At 55.0% G+C, this 12,176-nt stretch overlaps 1 protein-coding gene across 9 annotated transcripts in view; it reads right to left on the bottom strand.

Annotated features, from left to right (window-relative positions):
• Positions 1-1,910: 1,910 nt before the first annotated feature.
• The window catches only part of EPS15L1 (epidermal growth factor receptor pathway substrate 15 like 1), an 82,889-nt gene continuing 72,623 nt past the window's right edge, over positions 1,911-12,176 (bottom strand). For 3 of the 9 annotated variants that reach the window (XR_012063160.1, XM_072947456.1, XM_072947457.1), the window contains 2 exons: positions 7,753-7,958; positions 1,913-2,547 (listed from right to left, as the gene is read on the bottom strand). Coding sequence is in view for 8 of the 9 variants with exons in the window: in XM_072947456.1 (XP_072803557.1) it covers positions 2,401-2,547; positions 7,753-7,958 (353 nt within the window). In the remaining variant the exon portion in view is untranslated. Of the gene's footprint in view, positions 2,548-7,553; positions 7,959-8,456; positions 8,655-12,176 lie in introns of those variants that run through there. The other 6 variants (XM_072947453.1, XM_072947454.1, XM_072947455.1 and 3 more) reach the window with 5 other exon arrangements.

Genomic DNA, 12,176 nt, shown 5'->3' with positions numbered 1-12,176 from the left:
TCGGATTTATTCTGATTACACTGCAGGAAGAGAAAGCCTTAGAGATCGCCTTCGGACATTGTCTGGAAGCTGCTTGCTCTTCCAGAGAGGATCAGGGGCATGTCAGAGGTTAGGGAGTCCACAAGCCTCGCACCAGGCACTGCGTCCTAGACCCACGTCACCGCTGCCGACAGAAAGGCAAGGCCTCTCCATAGCCACCAAGGAATCTCATCCCCTCCAGGATCTCAGGGAGGGCACCAAGGGCTCGCTGTCCTGGGGGATCTCCTCATTCCCCTAAATCTGCTGTAAACCCTAATTTCTGCTTTACTTTCAATCTCACGGAGTATCACCCTGAGACAAGGCCGTGTAACTAAACACCTGAGTCCGAAAAGCTGTCTTCCAAAAACAAATCTCTCAAAGTAAGTAAATAAACAAATCTCTCCCTGGGTGATGAAGGTCAACATCAGTGGTGAGGAATCGTGCTGCTGACATGGACTCTTTTTTTTTTTTTTTTTGACATGGACTCTTGATGCGATGTGAAGGACGTTTCAGCCCTGAGGCCCCCCCACCCCCGACCCGCCACCCTAGACTAACGATGAGAAAAACATGGGACAGATCCCAACGGGGGACAACACACAAGACAGCTGACCAGTTCTCACAACTGTCAAGATTGTCAAAACCAAGGGAAGTTTGAGAAACTGTCTCGGTCCGGAGGCACCTAAGGAGAGATGACAACCAATGGTTGCATGAGATGCTGGGACAGAAAAAGGACATTAGGGAAAAAACTGAGATGTGAATAAAGCGTGGACTTTAGTTAACAATTATGTCTCAATATTGGGTTCCTTCATCATAATGAACAGACCAGCCTAGGGTAAAAAGATAAAAATACAGGAAATTGTGAGGGGTTTATGGGAATTCTTTGTATGGTCTTTGTGATTTTCCCACAGAGCTAAAACTAATCTGAAAAATCAAGTTCACTAAAATGCAAAAACAGGCAAATAAATGCTTCTCAGAATGATTCTCTGGCTGGGATAAAGCATTTGGGGTAGAAGTTTGTTATCAGCCCTGGCCCAGCTGGGGAAGGACGGAGGAGGAGGCAAAAACCGGGTCCCAGAGACCCAGGACACACACTGAAAAGGAACTTTTCAAAAGAAGGGCTTCTCAGATACCAGAGGGGCTGGGCCCGTGCCTGCCCTGCCGTTTTCAGTAAAGGCCGATTCTGATGTGCAACATTCTGGGCCTCTTCGGTCCTTGCAGTGGCATCTCGCCCCCTTCCTGTGTGGTTCTGGGGTTGGAGTTTCCTGCACTCATTTCTCTGGGCTCAGGCCACTGAGCTTCACCAGTTTTGGTCATCTTCCCCAGAGAGGACTTGGCCTGGGCTGTTTTGTCTACCTGGGGACAGCGAGGAGCAAAGCACGGGGCAAATCTGCGGTACCCTCACCAGTTTCTGAGGTCGTCCCAACGGTTTTGTGCAAGCTTCTGGAATGTTCCAGGGGACTGCAGCTGCGTCCTGGGGGAAAGCCGTCCCAGTATTCCGATTCCGAGGACAGGCCCGTGATGTGAGGCCTGCCCTGCTGTCCCTCTCAGAGACTGGACGAGGCCCCAGGGAAGCGTGTGCAGGAGTCTGAGTTCAAACTGCAGTGTCGTGACAAGGGCCGCCTGCTCTAGCCACAGGGAGGTCCCAGCCAGCCGGTTCTGAAGCACTCTGCATCCTGAGAGACCGGGCGAACCCGGAAAACTTCCAAAATGGACTTTCTCTATGGCCCGAGAGCTTGCGCAAACGCTTGGGATTTAAACGGGAGGGCTGGAGCTGGCTTCCACCTCCGTGCCCGAGGCCGCCCACCTCTGACACCGGGTGGGAACGCTAGTGCAAGGAAAACGTTTAAATGGGAAGGAAAGAAAAAGAATCTTGTGTTTTGTATTAAAATATTTTATATTAATCATTCAAACTTAATTTTTATACAATGAATGCATACATCACCAGGGTGTCTGTCTCAGAGGGAGGTCGGGGAGGCATCAGGTGGGTGAGCCCTGGGCACGGTACTGGCCCGGCTGTGAGCAGGGGATGAAAGGCAAGGAGTCGGGTGCTTCCTCTGCTGGTTCCAGCAGGGAGGAAGGGCTGGGTGCTGCCACTGGGCAGGGATGTCACAGCAGAGAGGTGGGCCCGCGGGCCTCTCCGAGGGGTGCCTCCACCAGGGTGAGCTGTGCTTCCTCGCCCCGGGCGAGCTACCCAGAGCCCGAGGCCCCCCGACCAGCGAATCCTTGACCTAAGAGTGGCTGTGACATGTCACAACATGAAACGGGAACCGCCGAGGCTGAGTGTGTGTGTATATGTAGAGACCTCCGAGTTCTTGCCTGTCGCAGGCCCACCGCTGCGGCCGTCCTGCCGGCGGGCACGTGCATGGTGGCCGGTGGCCTCGCCTAGGCAGCGGGCATGTCGGCCTTGCTGAGCGCAATGGCCAGCTCCAGGTCCTCCTGTTCCTGCCGCCGCAGCCGCGCCAGCCGCTCCTGTTCTGCCTTCTCGCTCTCCCGCTTGGCCCATGCCAGCTGCTGCTCCTCATTGCCAAACTGCAAAGGAAAAAACGGAGGTTGGGTTACCCAGTCCCGGAGCTGCCTGCTGGCTGGGGCCAGGAGAACACAGAGGCCTGTCGCCAGTGGGTGGGAGCAGGGGATTGCGATGCTGGGATTCATGGGGGGAGGTGCCCAGGGTGCAGGTGAAAACCAGAAAAAGCCAGAAGCCCTTGTCTTGGTTGGGGGTTGGGAAGGGACAAGCATGCCCCAGTCCTGACCCTAGCCTGGAAGGGGCCACATGCATGGAGACGCAGAGCTGAGTCTGACCTTAACTGTCACCTCCAGCCTCATAGAAACCTGCTGTCCCACCACTGCAGGGAGCAGAAGCAGGTGGCAGCCAGGCATCAGTTGGGGGATACTGAGAGACTTCTGGCGATCCCCTAGGACCGAGTCCAGGAGGCTTCACGGGGTATGAGGGAGAGGCCAGCTGGGGCATCTCTGGAAGCAGCTGGGGAGCAGAGATCAGCGAGCTGAGCCTTGAGGAGCTGGGACAGCGAACTCGCAGAGCCCGGGCCTCGATGCCTGGGTGAGAGGTGCTGGGGCTGGCTGGAGAGTTCTGCCTCGGGCACATCTCTGAGTTTCAAACACATAAAGGGGCCTTGAGGCGAAAGGTGGAGACGACACGGTCTTGAAACGGGGCATCTGCACCTGAGCTACGGTCCTGAGAGCTCAGGGAGACACTGAGAGCCACTTCGAACTTGAAGGTTTACAGGAGCCCCAGCGTTTACGCTGCTGTTCAGTCCAGGAGTTCTCCATTCTTGGGGTCCTTTCCCGAAAGTTTCAATTTTTTAAAAAATAATTTTTCAAAACAAGGGAAGAGACAGTTTTGATCCCAAGACAGGTGACTTCACACCATTCAAGGTACCTGAGCTCCACGGAAAGAAAAGCAAAGCCAGATCTTACATGCTCTTTCCCTGGGTGGGTCCTTGACGTCCCAGACGTCCCAGCCATGGGGCTCTGTCTCCAGGTAGGCAGCCCTGAGCAAAGCTGCAGCCCGTTCGGGCTCCTGGCCTCCCTTAATCAGCGTCTCTTCTGTGCATGGACTCTGCACCAGGAACCACTGGATGACACCAAAGGTAAAGAGGTGCCTCGGAAGCAGAGTCCCACGGACAATCCTGATCTGAGCGAGGCTCTCACAGAGGCCCTTGCAGACCTCCCAGGAGCACCGAGGAGGAACAGAGACAGGAATGCATGGCCATGTCTTCACATACACACACGCGGTCTGAGTGACAACCCAGGAGGTGGGCTTTGACAGCTGGCAACACCACGGCCTGGGGGAGCGTGCAGAGCCTGGGCCCTCGGGACTCTGGACTCCTCCCTGGTTGGGGGGAGGGTGTCAGCTGTCACTGCAAAGTCAGGGTACAGGACAGCAACGGGCCCTGGAGGCCTGGGCACCATCCCCAGTGCAGTTCCAGCTGTGGGCAGCCCAGTGCCCAGAACTGGTGCTGCCAGAACAAAGCACAGGTGGAAGGGGCCGCACCTCGAGGGGCTTATGGGTCCCAGCAAGGAGGCTCCCTGGGCAAGCGAGTGGGGCAACTGTGTTACCAGACTGGCAGCTTCTGAGTGTTTTGTGACCTAATGGCCAGTGTTGGGGTGAGACAGGGCCAGAGAGTAGGGACTGGGGCAGGGAGGGCCAGGTGAGGGGAACCTGGAGGCCTCCAGGAGGCAGAGGAGGCAGGACAGCCCAGGAGGCCTCTTTCCACCTGCCTCGGGAGTCGGGCAGGTGGGGGTCAGCATGGAGAAAGAGGAGCTGTCCCCAGGAATAAGGCTTAGTCCTGGTTTCTCAGAGAAACTGCCCAGAAAAAACGCTCAGGAGTCTGAAGGGTCTCCAGGTTGGACTCCCGAAAACTGGTCCCCACCCCTAATGTCTCCACCTCTAGTCACAGACAACTGTCCTCCCACCTCCATCCCCCGCCCCTATACTCTTCAGGGAATTTTCCAACATCTCTTTAGGAGAAAAACAAGGAAAAAACAACAAATACAGATGGAATACTCCACGGTGCCACTGACAGCAGCAGGAGAGGACCGCTAGGCCGACAGACCTCGCCCTCCCAGCCCAGAGGAGAGGGTGAGTGGGTGCCGATGAGGGATGACCGAGGTGGTCCAGACCAAAGCCAAGAACCAGGGCCTGGAGGAGTCAGGGATCGGCTGAGGCCCCAGGGCCAGGGACCGCAGGCTGCACCCACACCACGGTGCCTGCTCAGCCCCAGTGTCTCAGGACATCACCGCAGAGCCTCTTGCTCAAGGAGTTTGTGTTTTCAAAGTAAATGTGCTGACAGGAATGTTCCAGATGCCTTCAGAATGGGCTGGTCTGAAGTCAGCTTGGGATCCAGGATGGAGACTTGCATCAGGCACGTGGTCTGCGTGCATGAGAAGCAGGATGGACGGTGATGACTGAGAGAGACTGGAGGAAGGGGCTTCTCTGTGGCTCCTGCTGTGTTTCGAGTCAGCAGAAAACCCTTCCTGGCCTTGGTGGGGATACTTTGACTTGGGAACGCCTGTGGGCGCAGTAGCTGCTCTGTGAATGGCACGCTCTGATTTCTGCTTTGCTCTTGCGACGTCGTGGACCCGAGACCCAGCAGGGCACGAGCACTCTGTCCTTCTGAGATGCCTCCCTCGCCGGGGCCTGACGGTCACTGAGCGGTTTTATTGCAGCAGCCTCCCTGCAGAAACCGAGGTTCAGAGGCCTGCGCGTGAAGCACCAGTGCCTTTCCTCACCGGGGATGCATACACGTGCCCCGGGGTGTCCACTGGCACGTCCGCGTCACTCATGGGATGCTTCTAGCTACCTTCTGTTAACTCATTTATTCTGCTGCTGAAATCACATCCAACTCACTCGACGACGCAAAGCGTGACTTAACCCATCTGATATTTGCTCTGTTCTTACTGCACACTTCCGGAAAAAAAAAAAGCGTTTTTGCTAACCTATCAATGCTACTTCCTAAAAGACAAACTCGCTTAAGACAGAAAGGCTCGTTCTAAAAGAAATACTGGAGAGGTTTCCCGTGAACAGCTACAAGCACAACAGTAACCCATTGACAGAAACACGGGGCTTGTAAATCAGAAGGTTCCAGGGTGGCAGAGCTGGGGCGCCAAGGATGGGGGTGGGGTTTGGTTCACATGTGACACTGGCTTCCCTGAACTCCAACACGGACCAAGCTGCTTTCGCACAGGTAACAATGTGTCCCAGTGGCACTCTTAGAACATCCAGTCTGAGAGTCACACTGCCAGCCTGCTGGGCAGAGACCTCTCAGCGTCTACCTGGGGAAGCTGAAATACACAAACCAGAGGAAACAACTCTGGCCTTTTCCGAATTAGCACAGATCTTTGAGGTCCAGTGAACCTAGACACCACCAGCCAATGGATGGAGCTCCCAGACACCATGAAAATGCACAGACATCCTGATCCCCGGAGGTAGGGCAGTTGACAGTCAATCATGGTATCACCGAGGGGGACAAACCAAACCAGTCAGGTGTCCTGCCTCTCCCAAATCCTATCAGAGTGGGCCAAGTCTCCTGATCAGGTGATTTTCCCCTGGAAAAACTGGGGCGTCCCAAGCGGGAAAAGTGATTCTAAACATAAAACAGCCAGGCTGTACACTGGGCAGAATCCAATTCCTTGCCTGGAATTGACGGCGATTAAATACCAGGGGTGTTTTAAAGTTGAAGTTAACAACTGTTCTGGAATGGCCAGATATGTTGGGCCAAATGATAGCTTGAAGCCTTGGGGTTTAAAAAAAAATGTTTTCTAAAAACCAGCCATCGGGAGAGGGAGAGGGAGGGGGAAGGGGCAGGGGGTGGAGGGGCACAGGAAACAGAACTGTGCGTTTCAGAAAGTGCATTTCAGAAAGAGAACAGTCTTTTCTTCAAATTGCCGTTCAAATCCACTTACCCTTCCGCCCTACCCCACCTGAATCAGGCGTGAATAGCTCTATTTTTTTCATGGGGTTCAATATTTTTCCACTGAAAAATAAAGGCAGCGCTATTCAAGAAACTGCAGATAAAGCAGGTTTTGTATCTGGCTTTTATTTAACAATGTTGCCATTTGTATATATCCAGTGTGCACTGGCTGTCAACAAAACCAGCTAACTGTAGTCATAAAATATTTACAGGTTGCCCAGAGCCAGGAAAGTGTCACCGTCTTGGGCGATACCAATCAGCCACAGGATAGCTGTGCACGGGGTGGATCTGAAATGAAGCGGGTGTTTGCTGGGCACTGATGTGGCAGAGTTTGTTCTAAAACGGATATTCTAGGAGTGGAAGCATCTATAAACAATACATCTCACATCCAATGAGGAAACAAGGTACTTTTGCAAAATCAAGTGAAGAAAACTTTTTTTTTTTTAAAAAACATAGGTGCACAACAGAGACTGAAACTGATTCTGAGAAGACACTATCTGATGCTCTCTGAGAACAAGACTCACGGGTACCGAGGAGGGGACTGAAAACACCCTGATGTGACAGTTTTACAATCTGGAATCTTTTTTTCACACCAAGAAACAAAGCCAGACTTTCAAAATCCCCGGATTAGCTTCTGAAAAGGCACTTAACGCTGCTTAATGACTTTCTGAGTTGGTTTTTTTTTTCTTTTTTTTTCTGGCAAAAGGAAGGAACTTCAGAGCGCTTGTTCTAAATTGCAATTCAGTTTTCATCGTAGCTGGTAATTGAGATAAAAGTTTTAAAAAGTCAAATTGCTCTCCCTCCGTGTGAGCTGCCTGGGTCCTTCAATTCACACTTGCTGCACAAAAGGCACCAGGATGGGACCATCAGAACTCTGGCACAGGGACTTTTTTGAGGACAGCAAAACACGAATGCAACTCCTGCAATCTTGTTGTCATACTTCAGAAGCATCTGACATCTTGGCTCCCCCCCACCCCTGCGGTGTCAAAATCAATGAACACCGCAGCCTCAGGGCAACAGAAATAACACAATCTACCAGGAAGGGCAGAAATACAGGCATACGGGCCACCCTGCCAGAAGAAAACGCGCCCTTATCACAGAGTATCCAAACCAGAGCTCTTTTTTTTTTATTGAGAAACTGTTTTCCTTACAGAATAAATAACAAGGGTGATAGCGTGAGGTACCGAGGAGATGTGAGCCGGGAAGGAGGTCTGCTATTCAAAAGAGACAGAAAAGTAACCCCGAAGAAGCTGCAAGCGGAGGGAGGGTAGGGGATGGCGCGGAGGTGGAGAACTCAACTTACAGAGGTGAAGTCTGCAAAGCCCAAGGAAGAGGCTTTAGAAGGTTTAGCTGAAGAGGAAGGAGCAAATGGATCTTTTCCACTAAACGGGTCCCCAAACCCCTTTTTATTTTGGAACGGGTCACTGCTGTCAGCCCCAAGTGGCTGGAATGGATCGGGGGCCTCGGGAAATTCTGCAGAACCAAGCTGGCTTACGGGTGTGCTTTTACCTGGAAAGTTTAGGAGAGAGGAAAAAAGAAAAACAAAAAAGGAGAAAAAAAAGAAATACAAGTTACTGACCGTGGACAGAACAGAGTCCCTGACGGAGGGGCCAGGCACGGGCTCCCTGGGAAACCCTATCCCTCTTTGGAAGGAGCTGGAATGCCGCTGGGGCTGGGGGGGCTGGGGGGGCTTTAATGGTTTGTGGGCCTGACAAGAAAACCACTTCAGATGACCCCCCCTCCCCTCCCCTCCCACCGCAGCTAAAATTTACATCATCTTTAAAAATCTCACATGCAGGCCTGTTTCAAAGTGATTCATTTTCGAGTGGCAACACATTTACTATCTCACTGAGTTAAAAAAAAAAAGTCATGGGTGAGCAGAAAAATGCACTGCAAGCTCCCAACAATAAAAAGGCGAGGGTGGGGGGTGGTATTTGCAATTAAAAAGGGGGATTAGTTTCCCAAGGTGTTAGCCGTGTTAGTCGTGAGGGTCTGGAGGCAGCTCACCAGACAAGCCCACTCTGCTGTCCTGGCGTTTAAATTCGTTTTCAGCTCCCGCTTCTGTCCCTTTGGTGTGGGTGGTTCCAAGGGGCAGGCTTTGGGCCTTTCTGGGCTCTTGCTGAGAGGGTGGCTCTGGGATGCCCAGGTCCCGGCAAGGCAGAGCTCCACAGGGGCGCAGGAGAGTGTTTAGAATTGGAGATGAGGCTGTGAGGTTGAGCATGGGGGGCCTGGCCTGAGGACAGGGGGCTTCTCCTAACAAGTCCTGCCAACGTGTCAGAATATTCCCCTAGGGACCAGATCCCTCTCCAGGCCTGCTTGGCCGTCAGGGCCCCACTTGATAAACCTCCGGGATCTGTCGGTTTTGCAGGCCAGGTTCCTGCCTGAAGCCATTCATTCGCCTGGGGTGGCCAAGTTACTGGGCACCCAGCGGGTGAGAGGTTCAATGTGGTAGCTCTGCATCCAAGTCCAGGATAGAGGCGCAAGGATACTAAATGTGATTCTGATTTGTTAACTGAGCTGCTCTTGGAATTTTGAAGGGAATGTGCAAAAAGAAACCAAAAGCCAAGAGCCACATTCCAAGGATGACCTTGGACACCCAGCTGCACATCCAGAGGATGCCCCTGGCCACAAGCCACGCCTGGCCCCCTGCAGCACCTGAGCCCAGGACACCTGCCTTCCTCATCCTGCTAGCCTCTGCCACACCACCTGCCCACACATCTATCTCCACACCCAGCTCGAAAACCAATCTCTCTGATGCTGACTCCCAGGCCACATTTCTGAGGCCCTCAAGGTGTCCCTAAGGGCTGCCCCCTCTGTCACCTCTAGTTCAGAGACCCAGACAAGGACATGCGCCTCAGCCCCAGCTGGCCTGTTTCTTGTCTGAGAAATGGGAACGAAGAAGTTGGGGGTAGAAGAGGTGACGTGTATGGTCTGCTCTTTGGAGCAGCACAGGTCTGCGCCCCACTCCAGGTCGCCTGGTAACCGGCACCGCAGTGCTGAAGCACAACAGGGCTCGGCATGTGGGGGATGGTGGGAACCTGGCCCAAGACCCCTTACCTGGACATGCAAGTTTATTTACTTGTTGCTCAACACTGCAGCCGGTGATCATTAGGTACAAATGCTGTCCCACTGGCTTTACCCACACATTAGAGACTCAAGTCACCAGTGATGCGGTCTTGCCACTGGCGAAGAGGTGGGGGCAGAGCCCGCCAGAGGCCCTGGTTAAAATCCCCACGCCCCATCCCACCTGAATCAGGACTTCTGGGCGGGAGGTGACGCCAGTGCGTGGCTTCGCCCCACCAATGGCGGGAACAGAGGCCCCAGGCCGCCCCGCCCCTCAGAGCTGCTGCTGGTTTCTTTTTGCATGTTCAAGGAAACACCGAGAGTCTTAGCTTCCCGAGGCTTGCACAGGACTCCGAAGTACAGGCAGCCCTGCTCCCGGCCTTCTTTCACCTCCTACAGTCTGAGCAGAGCGCCCCTCCGCCCTCGGCTGTGGCCTTGTGGGGTTCCCTTGTTGCCCCCTGTCCTTTCCAAGCTCTCACTGTCACCAGCAGCACCGCTGTGCCCATGTCTATTTATAAGAGTTGTTCCTGGAGGTGGGGCTGTGGGTCAGAAGGCATGCCCATTGTGGCCTGACCTTCCCAGTCACGCTGCCTGCCCCAGGCTCCAACAGGACTCACCCCGACTGAGAGAGGGTGGGGGTGGGGGGAATAGGAGGCTACAGGCTAGGGCATCAGTCAGTCTCTCCCTGTGGCCTCGAATCAGTTCACAGCTCAGTTCACCGAATCTGTTCACGAGGCCCAATGTGCCAGGTGAGCCTCCGCCAAAGGCCCTGGGTGGGCCACACTGGCTAGATCAGGGACCCTTGCCCAGGAGGGTGGTGCTGAGTCCACACGCAGTGGGAATGAGGCCCTCTCTCCCCTACGCCCCACCTTCTGTACAGGCTGAGCCTTCTACCTCTGGTCCTTTCTCTCCTATTCGTGATAGAGCCACAGACTTCAGGCTGCCCCTCCAGCAGCCCCTCTCTGTGCTGTCCTCCCTGCTGTCGGCTCTCCCACCTCCTCCTCTCCCTCCCAGACCTAGGCCCCTGGGGCTCAGGAGAACAGGGGACCTGGATGCCGAACACAGCTTCCCTGGCTTGCTCTGCTGGCCTTGAACTGCGCCGCTCCAATGCCATCTCACACAGCTAGCCTACTCCCTGGACCAAGGGACAAGCCAATGGGTGAGCCAAGGCCTCCTGGGGAGAGGAGAGCACTGCTGGTGTCACCGCGGACCCCTTCCCCTCTCTAAGGAGGCAGGCAGGTGGGTAGCAGCTCTGGCGGGAGGGGTCGGGCAGGACCTGCCCAGCAGCTTACCAACTCCAGGCTGCACAGCTGGGAGCAGTGGGAAGCCAGGCGGAGCCCAGGGGCACCCTGGGTAGCAGGGAGGGTGGGTGTGCAGGTGGGTGCTCGGGTCCACATGACAGCATCACCACCCGAGGCTGGTGGTCCTCACCTCTCCCAGGTCCTGGGGACCCCCCGCCACTAGCTGTTCACCTCCTCTGCTTCTTGCCCTGCGGGCCACCCCAACTCAGCAAAGTGGCCTTTTAACTCAGAGCTGACTAGATGCTGCTGTGCCCTCCCCTGCTCTAAGAACACATGCCCAGCCTCGCCTGTCCCACCCAGCTCCCTCCTCGGCCCTGGCTGCTACCCGCGCTGGACTGCTCTTCCTCAGGTGAGCACCCTCCCCACCTTCGGCCAAGCCACCTCCCTGTCTACTGCCACTGTCACCTTTGTTGTGTCACCTGCTGTGTATTTTCTCTCTCTCTCCCTCAAGAGCTCCACAAGGCTGGGGGCCCCGCTGTCCAGTGCTGTGTCCCCCTGCCTAGGGCAGGGCCTGCTTACACCTGCTCTGCTAAATGAAGCTTCTAACACACAGCTCCATGGCGCCCAGCCCTGCCTCGGGCCTGCATGTCCCCTGTAGAGAGTCCGGAAGCCCCTGCAGCCCACACAGAACTCTTCCCAACCTCATCCCGACAGCCCTCCAGAGCCCGAGCGGCACCTCCCTCCCCTAGGACCCTCAAACCCAGGGCTTCTTTCTAGCAAATCCCCCTGCCCAGATGGCGCCCCCATCAGAAACGCTGTTGCCTTCTCAGGGAAGACCCTGAGCCCTCCTCCCAGCCCCGTCTCCCTCATGCCTGTGTTCAGCCCTTCCAGCCAGCCCTGGGCTGGGAGGGGATGTGGGGTGGGCACAGATGAACCTGGAAGACGGTGAGGAGCACGGCAACCACCCTGCTCAGCCTTGCTTTCTCAGCCTCAGTTTCCTTATCCGTGAAATGGGGTGGCGAGGGGCTGAACTGGTGCCCCCTCAAATTCACCATGTTCTGGTCCTCTCCCCTGGTATCGCAGAAGGTGACAGTCTTTGGACACGGGGTCTCTATAGAGGTAATTCAGTTAGAATGAGGTCCTGTGGGTGGGCCCTGATCCAGTATGACTCGTGATCTTGGAAGAAGAGGAGAGGAGGACACAGACACACAGGAGGAAGACCGCGTGGAGACACGGGGGAAGACGGCCAACTCCCAGCCAAGGAGAGAGGCCTCAGGAGAAACCAACCTGCTGACACCCTGTTCTCAGACCTCCAGCCTCCAGAACTGGGAGACGATGAACTTGTTCAAGCCGCCCAGTCTGTGGTACTCGTTACGGTGGCCCCGGCACAGTCACACGGGGTAATGAGAAGAAGGCCCACCCT

Source organism: Vicugna pacos, chromosome 22 (genome assembly GCF_048564905.1).
Source record: "Vicugna pacos chromosome 22, VicPac4, whole genome shotgun sequence".
Classification (NCBI taxonomy): Eukaryota; Metazoa; Chordata; class Mammalia; order Artiodactyla; family Camelidae; genus Vicugna; species Vicugna pacos.
The sequence above is the reverse complement of the archived record's forward strand: the minus strand, read 5'-3'. Positions and strand labels throughout refer to the sequence as shown.